This window comes from Manis pentadactyla, chromosome 12 (assembly GCF_030020395.1).
Source record: "Manis pentadactyla isolate mManPen7 chromosome 12, mManPen7.hap1, whole genome shotgun sequence".
In the NCBI taxonomy this organism is placed as follows: domain Eukaryota; kingdom Metazoa; phylum Chordata; class Mammalia; order Pholidota; family Manidae; genus Manis; species Manis pentadactyla.
The window spans coordinates 9,113,063-9,132,843 of record NC_080030.1 but is presented as its reverse complement, the minus strand read 5'-3'; the positions used below and the strand labels follow the sequence as shown (position 1 = coordinate 9,132,843).

At 54.2% G+C, this 19,781-nt stretch overlaps 3 protein-coding genes and 1 long non-coding RNA gene across 10 annotated transcripts in view; 2 read left to right on the top strand and 2 right to left on the bottom strand.

Annotated features, from left to right (window-relative positions):
- Positions 1-10,053, top strand: part of CARM1 (coactivator associated arginine methyltransferase 1) — a 35,929-nt gene extending 25,876 nt beyond the window's left edge. For 2 of the 3 annotated variants that reach the window (XM_036879343.2, XM_057489915.1), the window contains exons 5-16: positions 317-427; positions 1,460-1,637; positions 3,370-3,460; positions 3,634-3,715; positions 6,717-6,802; positions 6,954-7,043; positions 7,393-7,530; positions 7,613-7,702; positions 7,784-7,896; positions 8,040-8,117; positions 8,376-8,444; positions 8,594-10,053. In XM_036879343.2, the coding sequence (XP_036735238.1) occupies positions 317-427; positions 1,460-1,637; positions 3,370-3,460; positions 3,634-3,715; positions 6,717-6,802; positions 6,954-7,043; positions 7,393-7,530; positions 7,613-7,702; positions 7,784-7,896; positions 8,040-8,117; positions 8,376-8,444; positions 8,594-8,736 (1,269 nt within the window). In that variant the 3' untranslated portion in view covers positions 8,737-10,053. The remainder of the gene's footprint in view (positions 1-316; positions 428-1,459; positions 1,638-3,369; positions 3,461-3,633; positions 3,716-6,716; positions 6,803-6,953; positions 7,044-7,392; positions 7,531-7,612; positions 7,703-7,783; positions 7,897-8,039; positions 8,118-8,375; positions 8,445-8,593) is intronic. The other variant, XM_036879344.2, reaches the window with a different exon arrangement.
- Positions 90-8,369, bottom strand: LOC130680026 (uncharacterized). Of its 2 annotated transcripts, XR_008993031.1 has the most exons (4): positions 8,205-8,369; positions 2,603-2,685; positions 1,074-1,319; positions 90-371 (listed from the first exon to the last, which is right to left on the bottom strand). It is a non-coding gene; the product is annotated as an uncharacterized LOC130680026 (long non-coding RNA). The 2 variants fall into 2 exon arrangements; XR_008993030.1 differs by lacking the exon at positions 8,205-8,369 and having other exon boundaries at positions 2,603-2,903.
- Positions 9,217-14,292, bottom strand: YIPF2 (Yip1 domain family member 2). 4 transcript variants are annotated; one of them, XM_036879346.2, is made up of 10 exons: positions 14,178-14,292; positions 13,998-14,058; positions 13,454-13,611; positions 13,284-13,364; positions 12,204-12,291; positions 10,970-11,086; positions 10,720-10,886; positions 10,450-10,632; positions 10,234-10,365; positions 9,217-10,146 (listed from the first exon to the last, which is right to left on the bottom strand). In XM_036879346.2, exons 2-9 carry the CDS (start codon positions 14,026-14,028, stop codon positions 10,252-10,254), a joined length of 939 nt encoding a protein of 312 aa, XP_036735241.2. In that variant the 5' UTR covers positions 14,029-14,058; positions 14,178-14,292; the 3' UTR covers positions 9,217-10,146; positions 10,234-10,251. The 4 variants fall into 4 exon arrangements, with proteins under 4 accessions (XP_036735241.2, XP_036735242.2, XP_036735240.2 ...); XM_036879347.2 differs by having other exon boundaries at positions 14,214-14,232; XM_036879345.2 differs by having other exon boundaries at positions 9,217-10,163; positions 13,998-14,206.
- Positions 14,238-16,196, top strand: TIMM29 (translocase of inner mitochondrial membrane 29). The gene is made up of 2 exons (XM_036879349.2): positions 14,238-14,544; positions 14,629-16,196. Exons 1-2 carry the CDS (start codon positions 14,340-14,342, stop codon positions 15,315-15,317), a joined length of 894 nt encoding a protein of 297 aa, XP_036735244.2. The 5' UTR covers positions 14,238-14,339; the 3' UTR covers positions 15,318-16,196.
- Positions 16,197-19,781: the final 3,585 nt, after the last annotated feature.

Below are 19,781 nucleotides of genomic sequence, written 5' to 3'. Positions count from 1 at the left end.
AGGTGTCACTCCCGAAGGAGCTGCAGGCACACTGTGCTAGCCTGGTGTGCACCATGCCGTGTAGACCATTCACAGCCCAAGCCCTGCCTTCTTGAATCTGGCTGAAGAGCGTGCAATGGTCCTAGCGTCCTACCTACAGAAATCCCCTCATGGTGCCTCCAGTCCCACCCGGGGCTCCCCAGGCAGCTCTCAGAAACCAGCTGTGAGGGCCGCAGGCCCGTGTCGAGGGGAGGCCGCTGCAGGGCGCTCAGCACACTCTGGTGTGTTCGCAGTCACCACACCAGTGCCTTGTTCTCCGGGCTCCCTCTTCCTCCAGATCGTTCTTGACGTCGGCTGTGGCTCTGGGATCCTGTCGTTTTTCGCCGCCCAAGCTGGAGCAAGGAAGATCTATGCAGTGGAGGCCAGCACCATGGCCCAGCACGCCGAGGTGAGCGGCCCGCTGGGATCCCAGCTGTCCTCGCCCTGTCCTTCAGCTCTGCACCTGTGCCAGCCTGGGGAAGCCACCCCACCCTGGGCCCCCAGGAGGCCTGGCCCTCGGATCCAGGGGAGCCCAGGTGTTTCTCCATTTTGGTCTCTTGTCCCCAGAACCCAGGGGTTGAGGGATGGAGAGACGCATTGGGCCTGAGGTGGTGTCCCGGGCATGACTGGCAGTCGCCCACTGGGTGCAGGGGGCAGACTGTGCAGTCACACAGGTCAGGGCGGGATCTCAGCCCTGGACAGGCAGTGCCTCTCCAAGCCCCACTCCCCATCGTGTGGTGTGGCTAACAGCAGGATTCTCTTTCATTGATGCTGTTATCTAACTTTTTCCTTCTTTTACACTGAAACTTCATTCACAAGGTTCAAACCCAAAAGCTACAAGGGGTAAATAGCGCAATGCTGCCCTTCCCCTCCCAGGAGACACACACATAGACACACACACACGCTCGCACACCCCCCCCCCCACCCTGCGGCTCCATACCCACTGGCACTCCATCCACCACACGGTCTCACACCACGGCAGAGCGCACTGCTGTTGACGCTCTGCTCCCTTCATGGCACGTCTGGGACTGTCATCCCATAAAGAGCTGTCTCACCTCTAACGAGTGGCTGTGGAGCCTCCCCACTATTTGTTCAGGTGCAGTTGGGTTGTTGGCACCTTTCAGGCAGCTTCTCAGTCTGCTGTTTTCTCTGGTGTGCGGTGGCAGCCACAGGATGTGTTCCTGGTGCTGGAGTGGCAGGGTTGGAGCATGTGTCTCAGTTCAGCACAGTGGCTGCTTGTCCGGGTCTGCTCCCCTCGCAGTTGTCCCTGCGGGGTGGAGGTGATGCCGGCGACCTGGGAGCTGCAGCAGGGAGGGCCCCCAGGGAGGGCGGAGGGGAAGCTGACAGGAGGCAGGGAGCTTGGCCCTCCACAGGAGGGGTGGTCCGTCAGGCCCCGGGGCGGGGGACGCAGGACCCTGTGACTCCTGCGGCCTGCCTGCAGGTGTTGGTGAAGAGCAACAACCTCACCGAGCGCATCGTGGTCATCCCTGGGAAGGTGGAGGAGGTCTCGCTCCCTGAGCAGGTGGACATCATCATCTCCGAGCCCATGGGCTACATGCTGTTCAACGAGCGCATGCTAGAGAGCTACCTCCACGCCAAGAAGTACCTGCGGCCTGGCGGTGAGTTGCCCGCCCCACCGGCTGTGGCTTTGGGAGCCCCGGGTCCCCAGAGAGACTAGACCTCCACCTGCCCAGCTCCCCCCACCCCCGGGGAGCCTCTGGACCGCCTCTGCCACCTGCTGCCCTAGAGGCAGGGACCACGTTTGGCAGGGCAGGGGGTCATGGTAGGCACAGGTGTGGCGCCTTCCCCAGGACAGACCTGCCGTCACCGCTGCCATGGTCGACCTTGCCTCGACCTGCCGCACCCCCATGCTCCTCCATGCCAGGGAGCGGAGGGTGCGCTCCATGAGAGCGCGGGTGGGCGTTCCTGTGTGTCGGGGGCAGCTGCCTGGCATGCCCACCTCGGGCCTCCTGTCCGTGCTCTCGGGTCACTGGGGAGCTGTGCACATCTGCCTGTCCATGTCCCTGGGATCTGAGAATGGCCCCTGAACATCCGCAGCCTCCGTCTCTCTGCTCAGTTCTGGGGAGGTGTCTGTCTGCTTCTGTACAGCAAGGGGTTGTGCGTTTGGTTCAGGAGGACCCTGGCCAGGGTCACAGCCATGGAACAGAGCCGGGGGGCCAGCAGACTGGCGGGCCCTGTGGGGGGCAGGGATGGGCTTGTCTGGGGGAGCACCCACTTCAGGCCCGTGGCCTTCCTGGGTCTGGGCTGCAGGGACCTGCCTCGGCCCCACTCCCACTCCCCATAGCCATGTCCTGCCTCCTGGGTGTGAGTGTGGGGCTTGTCCTTGACCCGCTGTCCTCCCATTCCTGCCTGAAGTGGGCTCAGCCCACTGGCGGTGGCGGCCCCAGCAGGCGGGCTTCTCTTAGAGAACGCGGGACAGACGGGAGTCAGGCTCTGGTGGGCGGTCTCCTGCCCCGGCCTGTGTGGATGGCTTCTTTCCACCTCAGGAGGCTCTTCAGGGGGATTACAGGGAACCGTCTCCCCAGCCGCACACTTTACACGCCTTTGGGGCAGGGGAACTTACCCATGATGCTCCAGGGACTCTAAGGCAGAGGCCAGCATCTCCCTGCTCCCGCCCCAGTGGCTGCAGCGGAGCCTTCCAGAAGGCTGGGAGAGAAGGCAGATGCCTGCTAGTGCCTTAGGGCCCCCTTCTCTCGCAGAGGAGGGAGGAAGGCCCACATCTGGAGGCCAGGTGACAGGGGCCCCGACTACCCGAGGTAGGTGGGGCTCCCGAGCACTGGCTCATGAGTCACACAGATGGAGGACCTGGCCCCCTTCCCATTTCAGGCCGTACGCCATAGCAGGGCAGCCAAGCTGCCTACCCTGCTGGCCAGAGCCTGGGCAGTCCCTGTGGGCCTCAGCCAAGGCCCTGACGGCATAGCCGGGGCTCCCTCAGTCTGTCTGGAGCACTTTGCTTTGCTTTCCTGGCTGCACGTTCGTCCATGGACAGCAGCACCTGAGAGGCACCACCTGGCTCTCGGAGCAGGGTCCCCGGGCACTGTTCGCTTACCCCAAGATTCTGGCAGGTGCCTTCCTGCTCCCAGCCCTACTAATGGGACCTAAGGACATGGCTGGCTGTCCAGGTTTAGTGAGATGGTGCACGTCCAGTGCTTTCCTGGCCACTGGCAGAGAAGGCGCTGAGCACCTCAGGGTCCCACAGACCCACGAATGAGTGAAGGAAAGGCCAGGAAGGCCCAGGGTTTAGGGTCCTGGGGCCCTTTGGAGGCTCTGCCAGGCCCTGTGGGAAGCCCCACCCTGATGCCAGCACCCCTCCCTGCCCCCCACTCCCAGGAAACATGTTCCCCACCATTGGTGACGTCCACCTCGCGCCCTTCACGGATGAACAGCTCTACATGGAGCAGTTCACCAAGGCCAACTTCTGGTGAGTGCTCCGGGTACCCTGCCGTCTCAGGGCTGGCCCTGCTGCTCTTTGCCCTCATCCTCAGTAGGACCTGAAAGACCGGCCAGATGGGGGCCAGCTGGGAGAGAAGGCAGGCTGCCCCACCTGCCTCGGCTACTGGTGACCGTGCTGTGCGGGGTGGGGGCTTTCTGCAGGTACCAGCCATCCTTCCACGGAGTGGACCTGTCGGCCCTCCGAGGCGCTGCAGTGGATGAGTATTTCCGGCAGCCTGTGGTGGTGAGTGGGGCCACCAGGGTATTACGTGGTTAGCACTGGGCACAGCCCTCCTCTGGGGGACTGGGAGGGGGCCCTGGACTTTGCAAGCGGTACAGCCCTAAGGAAGCCATGAGCCCTCTCTGATCTTTCTTCTTCCCCTGCACAGAGCTTTCATGCAGGAATTTTGGAAATAAAGTGGCATTACAGGGAGAGTGCTTTTAGCACGTAGTAAAGGTGGGACACATGCAGACTTAGCAAGTGATTTGATCCTTGGTCAACTGATGTTGACTGATTTTAATTCTTGAGATTTTTGAACTGATAGATATACCCAAAGTTCAAAAATAAAAAAGTCTAAAACTGAAAAGCCTCCCGACTTTTGACCCCAGTTCTTCCTGTAGGCAAACAGTATTTCTTGTCTATAGTAATCACTTGTTGAGTATAGTGTTGTTTCTTCAATCAGACTACATTCGTTTATCATGTTGGTCAGATCTTCTCTAGCTTTACTGATTTTTTTATCTGCTTTTCCTATATATGTTACTGATGACAGATTTATTTTGAAACATTTAGTTCTGGTCATTTTTGTCTTGTTTTTGACACTGTGTCACTAGTCGCACCGGACTTGGGGTTATGTTATTCTGTTGGATCCTTTTGTTACAAAAAGTGTCTCTTTTTCTCCAGTCGTACTTCTTGCCTTACAATCTATTTTTTTTCCTGTACTCTGGCTTCTTTTGGTTCGTCTTCGTACAGTGTGTTTGTCCATCCTTGTTATTGTGACCTTCTTGTTTCCTTATTACTTAAGGTTTGTCTAACGTACACAGCATATTTTGGGGTTTTGATTTTTAACCAGGTTGACATTTTTTTCTTTTAATTATTTAGGCCATTGATGTAATTACTGGTCTTTACAGGTATAAGTCTATCATCTCACTATTTTTTATTTATCCTGATTGTTGTTTCTTTTGAACTATTTTCTTTTAATTTACCTTCTGATGTCTTTCACTAGTTTTCAGACATGGGCAGCATCTCCTTAAACACTATTACTGTGCCATCTGGGACTTCTCTCTCTCCTTCTGGGGCTGAGTACATGTGTAACAGACCTTTGCCCTACGTCCCAGATGATCCTTATATTCTTCTCTGTATTTTCCATCCTTTTTTCTTGCTTCATCTTCATATTTTCTACTGATCGATCTTCCAGTTCCAATTCTTTTTGCTATGTCTGATCTGATTTTCTAATTCTTAATTTCAGTTCTAGAACTTCATTTTGCTGCTTCTTCAGTTCTCTGTGAATTTCTCCATTTTTTCACCTTTTGTCTTGAACATACAACTCTTTGATCACTTTTAGTATCAGGTTAAGTGGTAAGTGTATTTCTGCTGTTTATTCTCTTGCTTTTTCATTCTCATTTTTTGGGCCTGTCTCTTGGTACACCTGGTCGCTGAATACCAGAATGAAAGATCATTAAGAGGCTCTGAATGCTGTTTTTCTTCTGAAGGACTTGTTTTCTTCAGGCAGTTAGCCATGTGGATAGATCACCTTGGTCCTCTTAGACATTTGATATTTGGAGGGTGCTTTTCAGACTTTTCTCACTGGTCTACTTCCTAGCTTCCCTGTAGAACAGTGGTTTTCTAACATTTGGGTCTCAGGTCCCCTCTTCATTCTTAAAAGTGGAGGATCCCAAAGAGGTTTTGTTAATGTGTGTTATCTATTGATGTACCCTATCTCATGGTATTAAAAACTAAGCCCAAGAAATTTAAAAACATCAAATTAATTTAAAAACAACAGTAAACCATTACATGTTAACATAAACAGTGTTTTTAAGGAAAAAACTATTTCTAAAACTTTTCAGTGAGAATAGTGGCATTTTAAACTTTCAAATTTCTTTAATGTCTGGCTTAATAGAAGACAGTTGGATTCTGCTTTTGCGCACAATTTGTTGTGGCATCACAGGTGAGTGAATGAGAAGGGCAGACAACATCTTAGTATCAGGAAGTTTTGACCTTGAGGGTGCTCCGGGAGGGGCCACACTTTGAAGAACTGCTGCATTAGGGCGTGGCCTTGGGGGGCTCAGGCCAGGCCAGGGGGTTCACAGGGCCCCTCTTCTAGCCATGCAGCACCCACATGCTGCTGATCATTCCTTAGCTTCTCAGTGTCTTAGAGGCAGCCTTCTGCTTGCTTTCTTTGCCTCTAAGCCACACCCTGAGTGCAGGAATTGGCAAATGCCTCCAAGTGAAGTCCACCTCATGTTTCCACCACTCCCCTTTCCTTAAGTGTGTTGGCCTCTGGAGTTCTAGCTGCCTTGGTAACCCTGAGCCTCCGCTTTGCTTTCCCCACCCCGGGAGGCTGCTGAGAGGTCCCACCCTGAGGGGAAGGTGCAGGCTGAAGGCATCTCCATTCTGTATAGGATCTTGGCCCCAAAGTAGTGGCTACCATGGTTACTCCCCAGTGCTTTCGAGCAACGGGGCTATTTTTTCCCCTTTGTATTTTATTCCACTTGTGTAGTTTACTGCAGGAGTGTTAGTCTGATGTAAAATCTCCATCATAGCCGGGAGTGGACATCAGCACAGTTCTCCAAGTTGCTTTTTTTGTGAACTTGCTTAACAGTTGATCTCAGAGATGTTTCCTTATCTGTCCATGAAGAACCTCTTCATTCTTCCTCGCATACACGCAGTCTTCTGTGGATGGGCCATCAGGGGCTTAATGAGATGGTTTCCAGCGTGTTGCCACTCTAGCCAGTCTGTAGTTACGCGTGGAAGTTTGTACATGTGCACACGTATCTGTACAGTCAACTCCCAGGGTGCTGAAACTGCCACGTGCTCAGCATGAATGTTTTTCATTATGAGAGCAGTCACCTAACTGCCCTCCATGGTCTTGTACCCCTTTGTCCTCCCGCAGCGCGCCTGAGAAGGGCAAACTGGTTTCAGCCGAATGGCCTAGAGGCCTTGGCAGGGCCTGGGGAGAGGGGCAAGGCTCTCCCCTTCCTTGCTGGCCCCTGTACCCAAACCAGGTCAAGTCTGTGGTCTCTTCCAGGACACATTTGACATCCGGATCCTGATGGCCAAGTCTGTCAAGTACACAGTGAACTTCTTAGAAGCCAAAGAAGGAGATTTGCACAGGTACTGGCCCCCATGCCCCTCCGCTGCCGGCCCCGTCAGGCACTCTGCCGCCCCAGGCCAGATTGGGCCCCAGGGCTCTGCGCCTGGCGGCCTGTCTCACCTGGCAGTCCCCATTCCACTTCCTCAGCAATCCTTGCCCTTTGCTTTCCAGGATAGAAATCCCATTCAAATTCCACATGCTGCATTCGGGGCTAGTTCACGGCCTGGCTTTCTGGTTTGATGTCGCTTTCATCGGCTCCATGTGAGTGCAGCATGGCATGCTGTCCCCACCCCAGGGACTTCCCTGCAGTTGTGTCCCCAGGCCTGGCTCAGATGGCACGCTAGGGGCTGGGAGGGCAGGATAGGACCCCTCCAGGTTTGGCTGTCCCTTCCAGAAGGCCGTGAGAGTTCACCTTCAACACAGATGGGGGAGGGGGGCGGGGTGTGGGTGCCCAATGGCTGTGGATTCTGTGTGTGTGCAGTGCATGCACGCCTCAGACCATCTCAGCTCCAGGGCATCCATTGGGGGGCGACACATGCCTGGGAAGAGTTCCAGAGGACAAGGCATTGGCTCCAGCCCAGTCAAGTGAATGCCTGTCTCTGCTTGGCAGAATGACTGTATGGCTCTCCACGGCCCCGACGGAGCCCCTGACCCACTGGTACCAGGTCCGGTGCCTGTTCCAGTCACCACTGTTTGCCAAGGCCGGGGACACGCTCTCAGGGACATGTCTGCTGATTGCCAACAAAAGGTGGGAGCCGTGCCCAGGGTTGGGGGAGGCAGGGGACTGTCCACAGCCGGCTCACGGCCACCCTCCCCTGCCCACTCTGCAGACAGAGCTATGACATCAGTATTGTGGCCCAGGTCGACCAGACGGGCTCCAAATCCAGTAACCTCCTGGACCTGAAAAACCCCTTCTTCAGGTAGGATGGGCCCTGGCCCCAGGGGCGGGAGGGGAAGCTCCTGGCCCACAGCCCTGCCCAATGGGTCCGTCTCTGCTGCAGATACACGGGCACGACCCCCTCTCCACCCCCGGGCTCCCACTACACATCCCCCTCGGAAAACATGTGGAACACGGGCAGCACCTACAACCTCAGCAGTGGGATGGCCGTGGCTGGTGAGCAGGCCCCCAGGGTGGGCGGGCGGCAGGGCCACTTCCTGGTCACGCCTGCCAGCACCCCTGGCACAGCCGGTGGCTGCGGCCCCTCCTGCCCTGCACAGGATGCTGCCCCCCAGCCCTGACTCCCCCTCTCGGCACAGGGATGCCGACGGCCTATGACCTGAGCAGTGTTATTGCCGGCGGCTCCAGCGTGGGTCACAACAACCTGATCCCGCTAGGTGAGCGTCCCGGGTCTGGGAGCGGCGGGGGCAGCACCCAGGCCAGCCCTGGGGCTTGGGCCTTCTGCGCCCGGTTGCGGGCATCACCTTTGCTTCTTCTGGGCGCTCCTGGCTGAGGCCCTCCGTTCCGTTCCTCTCTGCCTCGCTCTGCCGCCGCCGGGCCTGCTTCCTGAAACCACTGGGATGAGAAAGTGGGCCCAGCAGGCCGGGGGCGGTGACGCCGTCTCCCTTCCTTCCTTCCTCCCTCTTGCTGCGCAGCCAACACGGGGATTGTCAATCACACCCACTCCCGGATGGGCTCCATAATGAGCACGGGGATTGTACAAGGTAACAGTGGGCGGCGGGGCCCCGCGGCATGAGTGCTGCCCTCCGGCCGCCGCCTGCCCTCTCGCCTGCTGTCTCTCTCTCTGACTGCTGGGGTCTGGGCGGGCGAGGGGGCAGGGCTGGCCCCTCAGTGCCTACCCCCCGCCCCACAGGTTCCTCGGGCGCCCAGGGCAGCAGTGGCGGCGGCTCCAGTGCCCACTACGCGGTCAACAGCCAGTTCACCATGGGCGGCCCCGCCATCTCGATGGCCTCCCCCATGTCCATCCCGACCAACACCATGCACTACGGGAGCTAGGCCCCTCCGGCGTGGAACGGACTGACAGCACCAGGAAACCAAATGAAGACCCTGCCCACCCCACCCCTCCGCCTGGGTGGCTCTCACCCTGTACTGGAGGAGCCCCGACACCTGGGCACAGCCCTCTTTGCTATGGGAACTTGGACACTTTTTTACACCACGTTGCCGCCGCTGCCCCCACCCCACTGCCCACCCACCTCTTGGCCCTGAGCGCGTGTCGCTGCCATATTTTACATGAGATCATATTGTGAGAGCCATTTCCCCTCCTGTCCCCTCCACCCTGACCTGGGTTTGACATCTTCTGTAACAGGTGTGTCTGGGCTTGACAGCTGCAGGCCTGGCGGGGAGGGTGGCGGAGTGGCTGCTGCCCTGCCCCATCCCTTGGCGCCTGCCCCCCTGCCCCTCTCCAGTGGGCCAGCAGTCCTGGCTGGGCGGGGCCTCCCCTTCTACGACCAGGCCTTGGTCACAATGGGCGTGACATGCTGCTTTTTTTAATTTTATTTTTTTACGAAAAGAACCAGTGTCAATCCACAGACCTTCTGAGCAACCAGGCCGGCCGGGCCGAGCCAGCAACCCCTCTCCCCGACTCAGAGGTTAGTGGCGAGGGGTGGCCCTGCCAGTCTCAGGACAGGTGGGGCCGGGCCTCTGGAGCCCGGCGGCCCCTCCCACCAAAGGGTTCACCTCACACTTGAATGTACAACCCACCCCACTGTCGGGAAGGCCCTCCGTCCTCGGCCCCTGCCTCTTGCTGCTGTCCTGCCCGAGCCCCTGCAGGGCCCCCTCCCCGACCCCTGCCAAGAGCTAGAATAGGCGGCCCCAGGGGCCCCAGAGGGAAGGGGCCTGTCTGCTTGGGGTGGACGCAAACCTCAAGGACCTGTCGTGGAAGGCGTCCTTTTTCTTTGTAGCCAACATCAGGCCTGTGTGTTTCCCCCTCAGTATCTGTAGATGCTCCAGTCCCTACTGCCGTGACGGCATTTTGGTCCCTCCCTAGGGTGGGAAGGGGCCTTGCAGGGACCTCTCCCTCCAAAAAAAAAAAATCTGAAAAAAAAATAACTCAAAAAAAAAAAATAAACAAGGAAATGTATGGTTCAGCACAGGCGATTTTCTTCTACTTGTGTCCCACAAAGGCAGCACAGTGAGGCTGGGGCAGCTCCCAGGCGCCCCTGGCCCCCTTGTCAGGGAGGCAGAAGGCCCGGCAGGTGGCCTGCAGGCAGCAGCCGTGCTGGAAGCTCCTTGCTCAGCTGTCCCTCCCACCTTTATGTACATTCTCTGAATCACCTTTGCATAGGAAATAAAAGTGTTTGCTTTGTAAGAAAAGTCTGGGAAGTAGCAGAGTGATCTTGAGGTGTCAAGGGAGACTTCAGTCATCGTCTTAGGGGCAGGACACGCAGAGGTCCCCACGTTTTGGGCCTGAAAGAGAGAAAGTCCTAAGCTGCCCGTGGCCTCTCACCCTGGGTAGGGAAGCCCCGTTAGCCACAGCCCGAAGCAGTTCCTTACCTGCAGGCTCGGGCCTTCCTAGGTTGTCTTGGACCGCAGCAGGTTGGGCGGCAGAAGCGTGTTTGGGGGCAGAGACGTGGCCTGGAGCAGAGGTGCCACGTGCTCTGGAGGCAGTGGCTGGAAGAAGTAAAACTGAACCAAGACCGCTGGGGTCAGTGTTGGGGCCACAAGCCACCCCCCTCACCAAGGCCCCGCCAGGGCCACCCAGACCCGCACCTTACAGCCCATGGCAAGGAGGGCGTGGAGCAGCACCACAGCGGAGAGCAGCACCGTGGCCCCCAGCCTGCCGTCCTCCTGGACGACGGGCCAGAAGGTCAACACCAGGCCAGCGGCTGACAGGGCCAGGGCCAGGGCCCCGAAGAGCCACTGCAGCCACGGGATGGGGATGAGCCACAGCACCTGGGGGTGGGTGACGTGGGCAGCTGGCTACCTGTCATCTGCATGGCACCCGGTGCCCACCCAGCACCCACCTATCCCTGGGCTCACCATGGTGGGGATGAAGACAAAGAGGGAGTAGCCGTAGACGCACACGGTTTCCAGGAAGGTGTAAGGCCCCATGCGCTCTCGAGTGCCCTTGCGCCATCTCAGGAAGCCCCATAGAGCCAGAGGCACCAGCCAGGCATAGCAATAGATGGTGATGCCAGCCACAGTCACTGGGGGCAAGGCAGGCAGTCACCCCTGGGGGCCCCATGGCAGCCCCGGCATGCCAGGGATGGGCCCCGTCCCTGTTGCTTACCCTTGTGGAACTGGGGACTGTAGTGGACGGAGGGGTCCTTCCTCTGCGCCAGCACCACTGTCAGGTTGCCAGTGATGGCCAAGATAAAGGCCAGTGTGGCACAGATCCAGAAGGGGCCTGCAGGCAGGGCAGGGTCAGGCAGGGTCAGGGACCAGGGCTCCCAGGACAGGTGACACATCCCATCTCCACCATGCTGGGCCCCCTCCACCCCCACCACTCCACTGACCTGTCTTGCCCAGGTCACCCAGCAACAGCCTGGTGGCTGAATCTGGTGCCGGCTCTCAAACCTCTCGACTTTTCAACAGCCGTGGGTGTGCAGCTGATCCCCAGCGTGGAGACCGTGTGGGCTCCAGGACTGTGCTCCTGGCTTGTCCCCTTTCTAGCAGTTCTTCCATCACTCTGACTCCCCGCCTCCTAGTCCTCAGCCTCCTGCCCCTCTGTGTTCACCCCTCACTCCATCTGTCCAGTGTAAGGGCTTCATGCCACGCTAGACTGACAACTCCCATCATCTCATGTTCGGGCCTCAGCCTGGAATGTGCCCACGTGCACCTCTCCAGCTCCACCCACAGCCTCACCCCTCCCCTCAGACCTGCCTCCTCTTCCCATCACATGGAAATCCAGGCAGATACCCAGGAGCATCCTCAGCTCTCCTCTCCATGGCCAGTGTGTCAGCAAATCCGATCAGCTCCACCTTTAAGACCCACTCCAGTATCTAGCTGCTCCTTCCTCCACCTGGGGCTGGTCCCCATCATCCCACGCCCAAATTGTGGCAGTGCCCTTTCCTGGGTGACCCAGCATCCTCCTTTGCCCCAATGGTGGACAGGCTGACGTGCTTCCCACCGCAGCATGGGAGGCCTGTGCCATCTGTCCTGTCACCTCTGTGACCTGCGGCTCCCTCTGCTCTGGTGACAGTACTGCCCTGCAGTCCAGGCATGTTCCCACCACTGGGCTTGTGCCTCTTCTGAAGTGCTCTACCCCTGGGTCTCCCCGCCCCGTCCCAGACGCCAACAAGGCTCGCCCTTCTCAGAGGGGCCTTCCCTGAAGAGGCTGCACTTGCCCTCTTCCAAGCCCTGTCACCCTCCACAACCTCACAGGTCTCTGTCTTCCTGAACCAGCTGTAAGTTTCACGATCTCTGGGGGTTCCACTGCTTTCTTCTCAGCTGTACTCCAGGGACTGGCACTCAGATCACACTGCTGAATGAATAACTGGAGGAGCTGAACGCACATTACTCACCATACAGGTCTGGCTGATTCCGCAGATGGTGCCTCACAAAGTTGTGGCCCGGCCTGGGCAGCAATGAGCCTTTGATCCGGTCCAGGACCTTGGGGGCAAGGTAGGCCTGGACTAGAAGCCTGCATGGGACCCTCACCACCACGAGGAAAGGCACCAAGCTCCTCCCCGACCTCCGAGGCTCCTTCCCTGCAGACCTCCCACCTCCTCTGCCTGAAAGGGCTCGGCTCTTCCCTCTGGATGTTTGACAGGCAGTTCCCATGGCCTGGAGCCCCTTCTGCTGGCCAGCTCCACCCAATCCCCCAGTGTCCCATCACTGAAGGCCTCTTCTGTGTCTGCATCTTCCCCATTACTGACCCCTCCTCTCAGCTTGGCCACCCTGGACTGTCCTTCCTGCTGCCTGGACAGTTGAGTCCCAGGATAGTTGAGTCCTGGGCATTCTCCTGCCTACTTTTCCGTCCATTATGGCCACTGCTCTGCAGCCCTGGTTTATCATCATCTCCTACCATGTTCTGGGACCTCCAATCCACCTTTCACGCTCTGCACTGCCTATCTGTTAATTCCATTTATTCTTCTCCTGCTCTAAACCCTTCCGTGACTCCACAGGACCCTAGGGTGAAAGCCAAACTCCTTAACATAGCTCATGAGGCCCTTTGTGATCTGGCTTTTGCCTGCCTGTCCTCCACCTCACACTCCAACCAGATTAAGTGATGGCTTCTGCGGCAGCTCACACCTCTCACCTCTGGACCCCCGCATATGCTGTTTCCTCTGTCTGGAACGTCCGCTTCCCTTCACTCTGCCCCACTAAGGCTTCCTTCTCTTTCAGGCTTCAGATCCTCACCTCCTCCAAGAGGCCTTTCTGTAACCCACCAGATTACGTGTCCTGTGTTCCCCAGAGCCTGGCTGTACCATACTCCTTGCAGCACACAGGTTACTTCTGCCAGCCTGGGTGGGAATGTCTGTTTACCCACGTGGGTGTCGCCAGCACCCTGCCGGGCCCTGGTACACAGAACTGCTCAGTAAACAGTGGCTGAACCCCAGGCACGACTCTGAGTCCCATCCCACCGACTTCCTGGGCCTGACCTGGGAGGTGTCCACATCAAAGAAGCTCTGATAGTAGTCAAAGGTCCAGAATCCAGGCTGCGGCTTCTCTTCCTGTAGGAGCTACACAGTGAGGGCTTTCAGTGCCTGCCCTTCAGCCTACGTCAGTAGGGGCTGGACGGAGGCAGGGCACAGGGACTTATGTGACTCACCGCGGTCTTGTCACTCTCCTCAACCTCTTCTTCAGCTCCAAAGCTTCCACCTGAATCCACGGCCACAGCCACGTGCCCCAGTGGGGTCAGCTGATCACTTCTGCTGGTGGTGGCCGCATCTGGGGTCTCGACCAGCAGCTTAGTGGCTTCCTCAAACTCTAACGAGAAGGTATATGGGTCACAGGCATGTTCTGGGGTTGGGTGGGGGGTCAAGACAATTCGGTTTGGCCCACAGCTCATCTGGGAGCCAAGACGAAGCGTGGACACCTCCATGCTCTCCCCAGCACAGGTTGCAGCGTCCGCAATTTTGGGGATCGGGAAGATGCGCACCCTCGCTCCTAACAGGGGGCCGTAATTTAGTGCTGACTCTGGGGTGGCATCACGTCTGGGGTAGAGGCTTTTGTTTGAGGTCTGAGTTCAGGGGTGGAAAGGGGTCTGGGTCAGGGTTCACAGCTACTTAAGAGTCCAAATAGACTGAACTGGACCCCGGGTGGGAGGTTCTGAGCAGCGGAGGAAGCAGGAGGTAGGGCGCGGCCGCACTCACCGTGGAAAGCCAGTTCGTCGGCCGCTGCCATGGTCCCTCAGGGCTGTCACCGCATCCCGCGCTGAAGACAGAGGCCGGTCAGGCCCGCCCGCAACCCCACTCAGCGACACTCCCGGAATCTATTCCTGATTCCCGAGCCCGGTCTGGCGGCCCCGGACACCTAGCCCCGTGCGAACTCACCGCCCGAACCGCGCAGGTGTGCCCCGCCCCCCTCACCAGAGGCTTCCTCAGTCCGCACGGCCTGGGCCCTCTGCGCCTGCGCGGCCCGCCTACCCTCCACAGTCAAGCCCCCACGGAACTGACAGAAACATCCGGCGCCGGTCCTTCTTCTATCCTCTTCCGATGGGAAGCCACTTCCGGCAATATTGGCACTTGCGCAGGAGAGACTTCCGGGCCTTTTACTTCCCATACCCAGCGTTTCTTGTCGAAGAACGGACGCCGAGCCGGAAGGCAATGGCGGCCTCCGCTCTGAAGAGATTTTGGTTCCGAAACCGTGAAGGAGCGGGTGACGCAGCCCCCGCGAAGGCGGGCGTGTGGGCGCGGTTGGGTGAGTAGCGGCGCGAGGCGGCGACGGGGTAGGTGGCCGCTGCGGCTGGACCGTTCTCACTGCACCTCTCACGTTTCCCGTCAGGCTCCTGGGCCCGCGTGCTGCTCCGCGACTACGCCGAGGCCTGCGTGGACGCGGCAGCGGCGGCGAGAGCCCGGCCCGGGCGGGCGGCCGTGTACGTGGGGCTGCTGGGTGGTGCGGCGGCCTGCTGTGCGTTGGCGCCGAGCGAGGCGGCCTTCGAGGAGGCGCTGCTCGACGCGTCGGGGACCCTGCTGCTGCTGGCGCCGGCCACACGCAAGCGCGACTCCGAAGCGTTCGTGCAGCGGCTGCTCTGGCTGCGGGGTTGCGGCCGCCTGCGCCACGTCAACCTGGGCCTCTGCTCGCTCGTGTACGAGGCTCCCTACGACGCCCAAGCCAGTCTCTACCAGGCCCGCTGCCGTTACTTGCAGCCCCGCTGGACCGACTTCCCAGACCGGATTTTGGATGTGGGCTTCGCGGCCCGCTGGTGGGTACTGGGAGCCCGGATGCGCGACTGCGACATCAACGACGACGAGTTCCTCCACCTCCCGGCACATTTGCGCGTGGTCGTGCCCCATCAGCTGCGCTCAGAGGCCAACGAGGGACTCTTCGCCGAGAAGTACAAGCCTGTCGTGCTCACCGACGATCAGGTGGACCAGGCGCTGTGGGAGGAGCAGGTCTCGCAGAAGGAGAAGAAGGACAAGCTCGCCCTGAGCCAGGCCACCTCGCTCGTGGAGTCGGAGGGCCTGAGATGAAACCCAGCGAAGCCTGGGTCTGGAAGGGCCTCAGAGCCCCGGCAGACTGCCTGCGATTGTGCAATGGGTGTGAGTGAGCCTCCGATGCAGAGTGATTGATGCAGATTACGTGCAAAGTGTTCTCTCCCCGAGTTTCCATGAAACTGGACGGGGAGGGGGTGTCTTTGTCCCCCTGGTTCAGCGCCTTCTTGGTCTGAGAGTTGGGGAAAACAAAGCAACAAGACCATGGAATGTTTATCACCGCCAGAGTTCGTAAGGAGTCTGGCATAATAAGCACTTGTCACTGGCCTCACCGTCACTCTGAGGTACCCCTTTTAACAGGTGGTTCCCAAGCTCTCCTAAGACCATTCAGATTCACATTTAAAATTTTGAGCTGCAGTGTTTATCCTCTTTATTTTCATGAGAACATTTGTTTTCATTTTTACCTTTTTATTTTGAAATAATTACAGTCTCATTGGAAACTGGAAAAATAAGAGCAGAGACATCCTGCATCTCCTTCACGCAGCTTTACCCATGTGGTAATGCTTTGCATAAGCCGTACCAAACCAGGAGATTAACGTTAGCGTGACGGCACATTTTACATAGAAACTTTCTGCAAGAACAACTTGCTTTTACCATGTAAGTACTGGCAGTGATGTTAGAGTGAGTTGGAAGGATAAGACATTTTCTGACCAGGACCTCTCTGTGAAATACAGATTCTGGTTATGTTATACTTCAGTAACCCTGGGAACACAGAATTCGATGGAAAGGAATATGTTAGTGTTCATAGCTGTTACCTAGGTTCTGATAATCATACTTTTAAAACAAAAATTAGAGGATGAGACTATTTGTCACCTAGGTGGCCTGTGGCTAGTTAATAAAACCAGGAGATGATACAACCATCTTTGTTGCGATGTTTCTGTTCATGTGTTTTGCCATTAAGTTTGGTACTTACATCTTCCATTCATACTATGGGTATGTGGATACATGGTAACTTTTATATCCTTATTTTTGGGGCAGGGCAGCAGCTTTAAAAGCCTTTTTTTTTCCAACCGAAGAAATTAATTTTTTCTAGGTACATAGACGACTTAATTATAGACAAGTTTTGATACATAGGAAGACCCTCCCCTTTCTCTTTGCTAAATGTCCACCTTTCTCTTTGCTAAATGAATCGTCACAATAATTTCTACAATTTTTAAAATGATACACAGCTTTCTTGGGCTGAAGCAGTTGCAAGACCATATTGGTATTGGTATATTACAGCTACTCACAATGTTTAAGAACAGCAATGGAGAAAAATAAGTTATTTAAATATTGATTTCATATATAGAAAGTGCAGTGTTGTTAGTTATATAACTTGACAATTTCTTGTTTTCTCTCAATTTAAAAATCAATATAACTTGGATTCAGATAACTTTATTCTTAGTACACACATGCAGCGCTGACTTGGTGAACTGACTACTTCTGCTGCAGTTATGAAATCAAATGTTGCTATGTCTGGAAGTGATTTCCAGTAGGCTAGGAAATTTCCAATTTCACTCGCACCAGGGTTCAGGACAGACAAAAGGGCCACTAGGAGAAGGCCATGAAAATCTAGCTACTTCTTGGTTATCTGGGAATGTAAGAAGCCTCTGCATTTTACAAAGGAAAAGGTGAGGTACAAAAAGGTATTTTTCCAAAGCTGTGGCAGAGCCATAATTCTAACTGTTAACTCCCAACCCCAATAAACTCACGTTACTATCTTAGATCTTAACATCCTGCCAGAAATTACTAAATAGTGCTTTTACTAGCCATAAATAAAACTTGAATACAGAAATAAATGAATATTAAAAAGAAATGCAATGAAAACTTCTGATGTCTTTGTGCAAGAGAGCGATTAATCAACTGCAGGGAAAGTTTAAGACACACTGACATTACAGTGACACTGGGTCCTCACCGTGATCAGAAGTAGTGAGAGAGGATTTGCATATTTTCATTGCTAGAGTCAGTTACCAGATGCTGCTTCTGACTTTCAACCAGGCTACGTTCCTTGCAGACACCCTTTACCCCTCAACAGCTTCAAGTTCAGAGTGGTAGTTGGACACAAACTAAGCAATTCTTAAAGTATTTGTAGGAATTGCAGGGCTTGGTATAGGCCTGAAGTCAGTGCAGCTTTGACTTTAGTCGGAGGGTTGGCCTTTCCCAGGAGTCCTACCAGACGTCTGCTCTCCTCCAGCAGCTCTGGCCTGAGTTTGGTGTAAGGCTCACAGACTGGAGCTGTCAGACTGAACAGGGGACTGGGTGTTGGGGGGTACACAGACTCCCAAAGGATGGGCTCCCAACCCCCCACAGTGCTCAGACCAGTATGAGCCCCAGCAAATGTTGAAAGTTAAGTGAGATACTGCACATGCTGACTGTGGGTGTGAGCAGGTACGGTCCTGCTGGGGAGGGGTGAAGCAGCCCAGGGTCGACCCCACCCTTCAGCCAGCGCAGGGGAAGGAGTCTAGTCTTAGCCCTGCCAGTACCAGAGACAGCAAATTGGACATAATGTCTCCATTTCATAAGGGCAGTAGGGTCTGGGGAAAAAAAGTGGGCTTTAAAGTAGACAATCTCAGCTTTCATACTAGTTTTGTGATTGACCTGGGCTAGGGCAATGAGGTTCGGGAAAGGAAGAAGGCAACCGGGCCAGAAAGCAAGAAGTAGAATTTATTTGCAGATGACATTGTATACAGAAAACCCTGAAGGACGCTAAAAAACTGTTCGAACTATTTGAGTAAAGTGGCAGGATATAAAAGTGATGTTGTTCTATGTACTAAAAAACTATCAGAGAAATTAAGAAAACAGTCCCATTTACAATTGCATCAAAAAGAAAATTCCTAGGAATAAATTTAACCAATTTAACCAGTATACAGGTGAAAGACCTGTATACTGAAAACTATAAAATACGAAATTGAAACAAATGAAAAGATAGCCCATGCTCTTATGGATGGGAAGAATATTGTTAAAATGTCCCTACTACCCAAAACAATCTACAGATACAATGTAATCCCTTGAAAATTCCAATGGTATTCCTCACAGAAATAGAAAAAAAAAATCCTAAAATCTGTATGGAACTACAAAAGACACCAAATAGACTAAGCAGTCTTAAGAAAAACAAAGACGAATGCATGCTCCCAATTTCAAAGTATATTACAAAGCCATAGTAACCAAAATAGTATTATACTGGCATAAAACCACACAGATCAATGGAATAGAGTAGAGCCCAGAAATAAACCCAAACCCACATACACTATACTGTAGTCTATTAAATGGTATATCTAAAAAAAAAAACAATGTAATACCTTAATTTAAAAATTCTTCCTTGTTAAAAAAATGCTGTCCATCATCTGAGCTTTCCAAGATTCATAGTCACTGCTCAGTATAACAAATGTAAAGTTTGAAATACTGTGAGAATTGCCAAAATGTTAACTCAGACACAAAGTGAGCAAATGCATTTGGAAAAATGGTGCTGATAGACTTGCTTGATGCAGGGTTGCCACGAGCCTTCAATTTGTAAAAAACACATCTGTGAAGTGCAATGAAGTGAGGTACGCCTGTGAACATGACTTTTAATGCACTGGGAAATCAAAAAATTCATGTGACTCACCTTATTGTGGTAGTCTGGAACAGACCCCACAATATCTCAGAGGTATGCCTGATATGGTCGATTAATTTATGACAAAAGGCGCCAAGGATATACAGTAGGGCAAGGACAGTCTGTTCAATAAATGGTGTTGGGAAAACTGGACAGCCACATGCAAAAGAATGAAGTTGAACCACTAGTTTACACTATACACAAAAATTAACTCAAGTGGATTAAAGACTTGAATGTAAGTCCCGATAAAGCTTCTAGAAGAAAAAAAAAGTGGTAAGCTCCTTGACATTAATCTTTTGGCAATGATTTTTTTTTAGATATGACACCAAACACTAACATAAACAAGTGGAACTACATCAAGCTAAAAAGCTGCACAGCAAAGGAAAACAATGAAAAGGCCATCTACGGAATGGGAGAAAATATTTGCAAATCACATCTGATAGAGTTTAACATCCAAAATATATTAGAAAAGTCCTACAACTCAATAGCAAAAAAAAAAAAGAAAAAGAAAAGATTCTGATAAAAGTGGTGGAGGATCTGAATAGACATTTTCCCCAAGAAGACACAGATGGCCAACAGGTACATGAAAATGCACTTCAACATTGGGGAATTGCAAAGCAAAACCACAGTGAAATACCATCTCACACCTGTTCAATGACTATTTTCCAAAATACAAGAAATAAGTGTTGGTGAGGATGTAGAGAAACGGGAACCATTGTGCACTGTTGATGGGAATGGAAAGCGGAAAACAGTATGGAGGTTCCTAAAAAAATAAAAAATACAATTACCATATGATCCAGCAATCCTGCTTCTGGGTATTTATCCAAGAAACCAAAAGGAAAAAAAAAAAAACTCAAAAAGATATACGCCCT

Bases quoted from the DNA above. Each gene is read 5' to 3' on its own strand.
- YIPF2 (XM_036879346.2), bottom strand. From the start codon at position 14,028: ATGGCAGCGGCCGACGAACTGGCTTTCCACG. The intron at 11,087-12,203 runs GTGAGTAATGTG...CCCTGCCTGCAG, and splicing joins GAATCAGCCAGACCTGTATG to GCCCCTTCTGGATCTGTGCC. The intron at 10,366-10,449 runs GTGCGGGTCTGG...GTCTTGGTTCAG, and splicing joins TCCTTGCCATGGGCTGTAAG to TTTTACTTCTTCCAGCCACT.
- TIMM29 (XM_036879349.2), top strand. From the start codon at position 14,340: ATGGGAAGCCACTTCCGGCAATATTGGCACTTGCGCAGGAGAGACTTC. The intron at 14,545-14,628 runs GTGAGTAGCGGC...GTTTCCCGTCAG, and splicing joins GGGCGTGTGGGCGCGGTTGG to GCTCCTGGGCCCGCGTGCTG.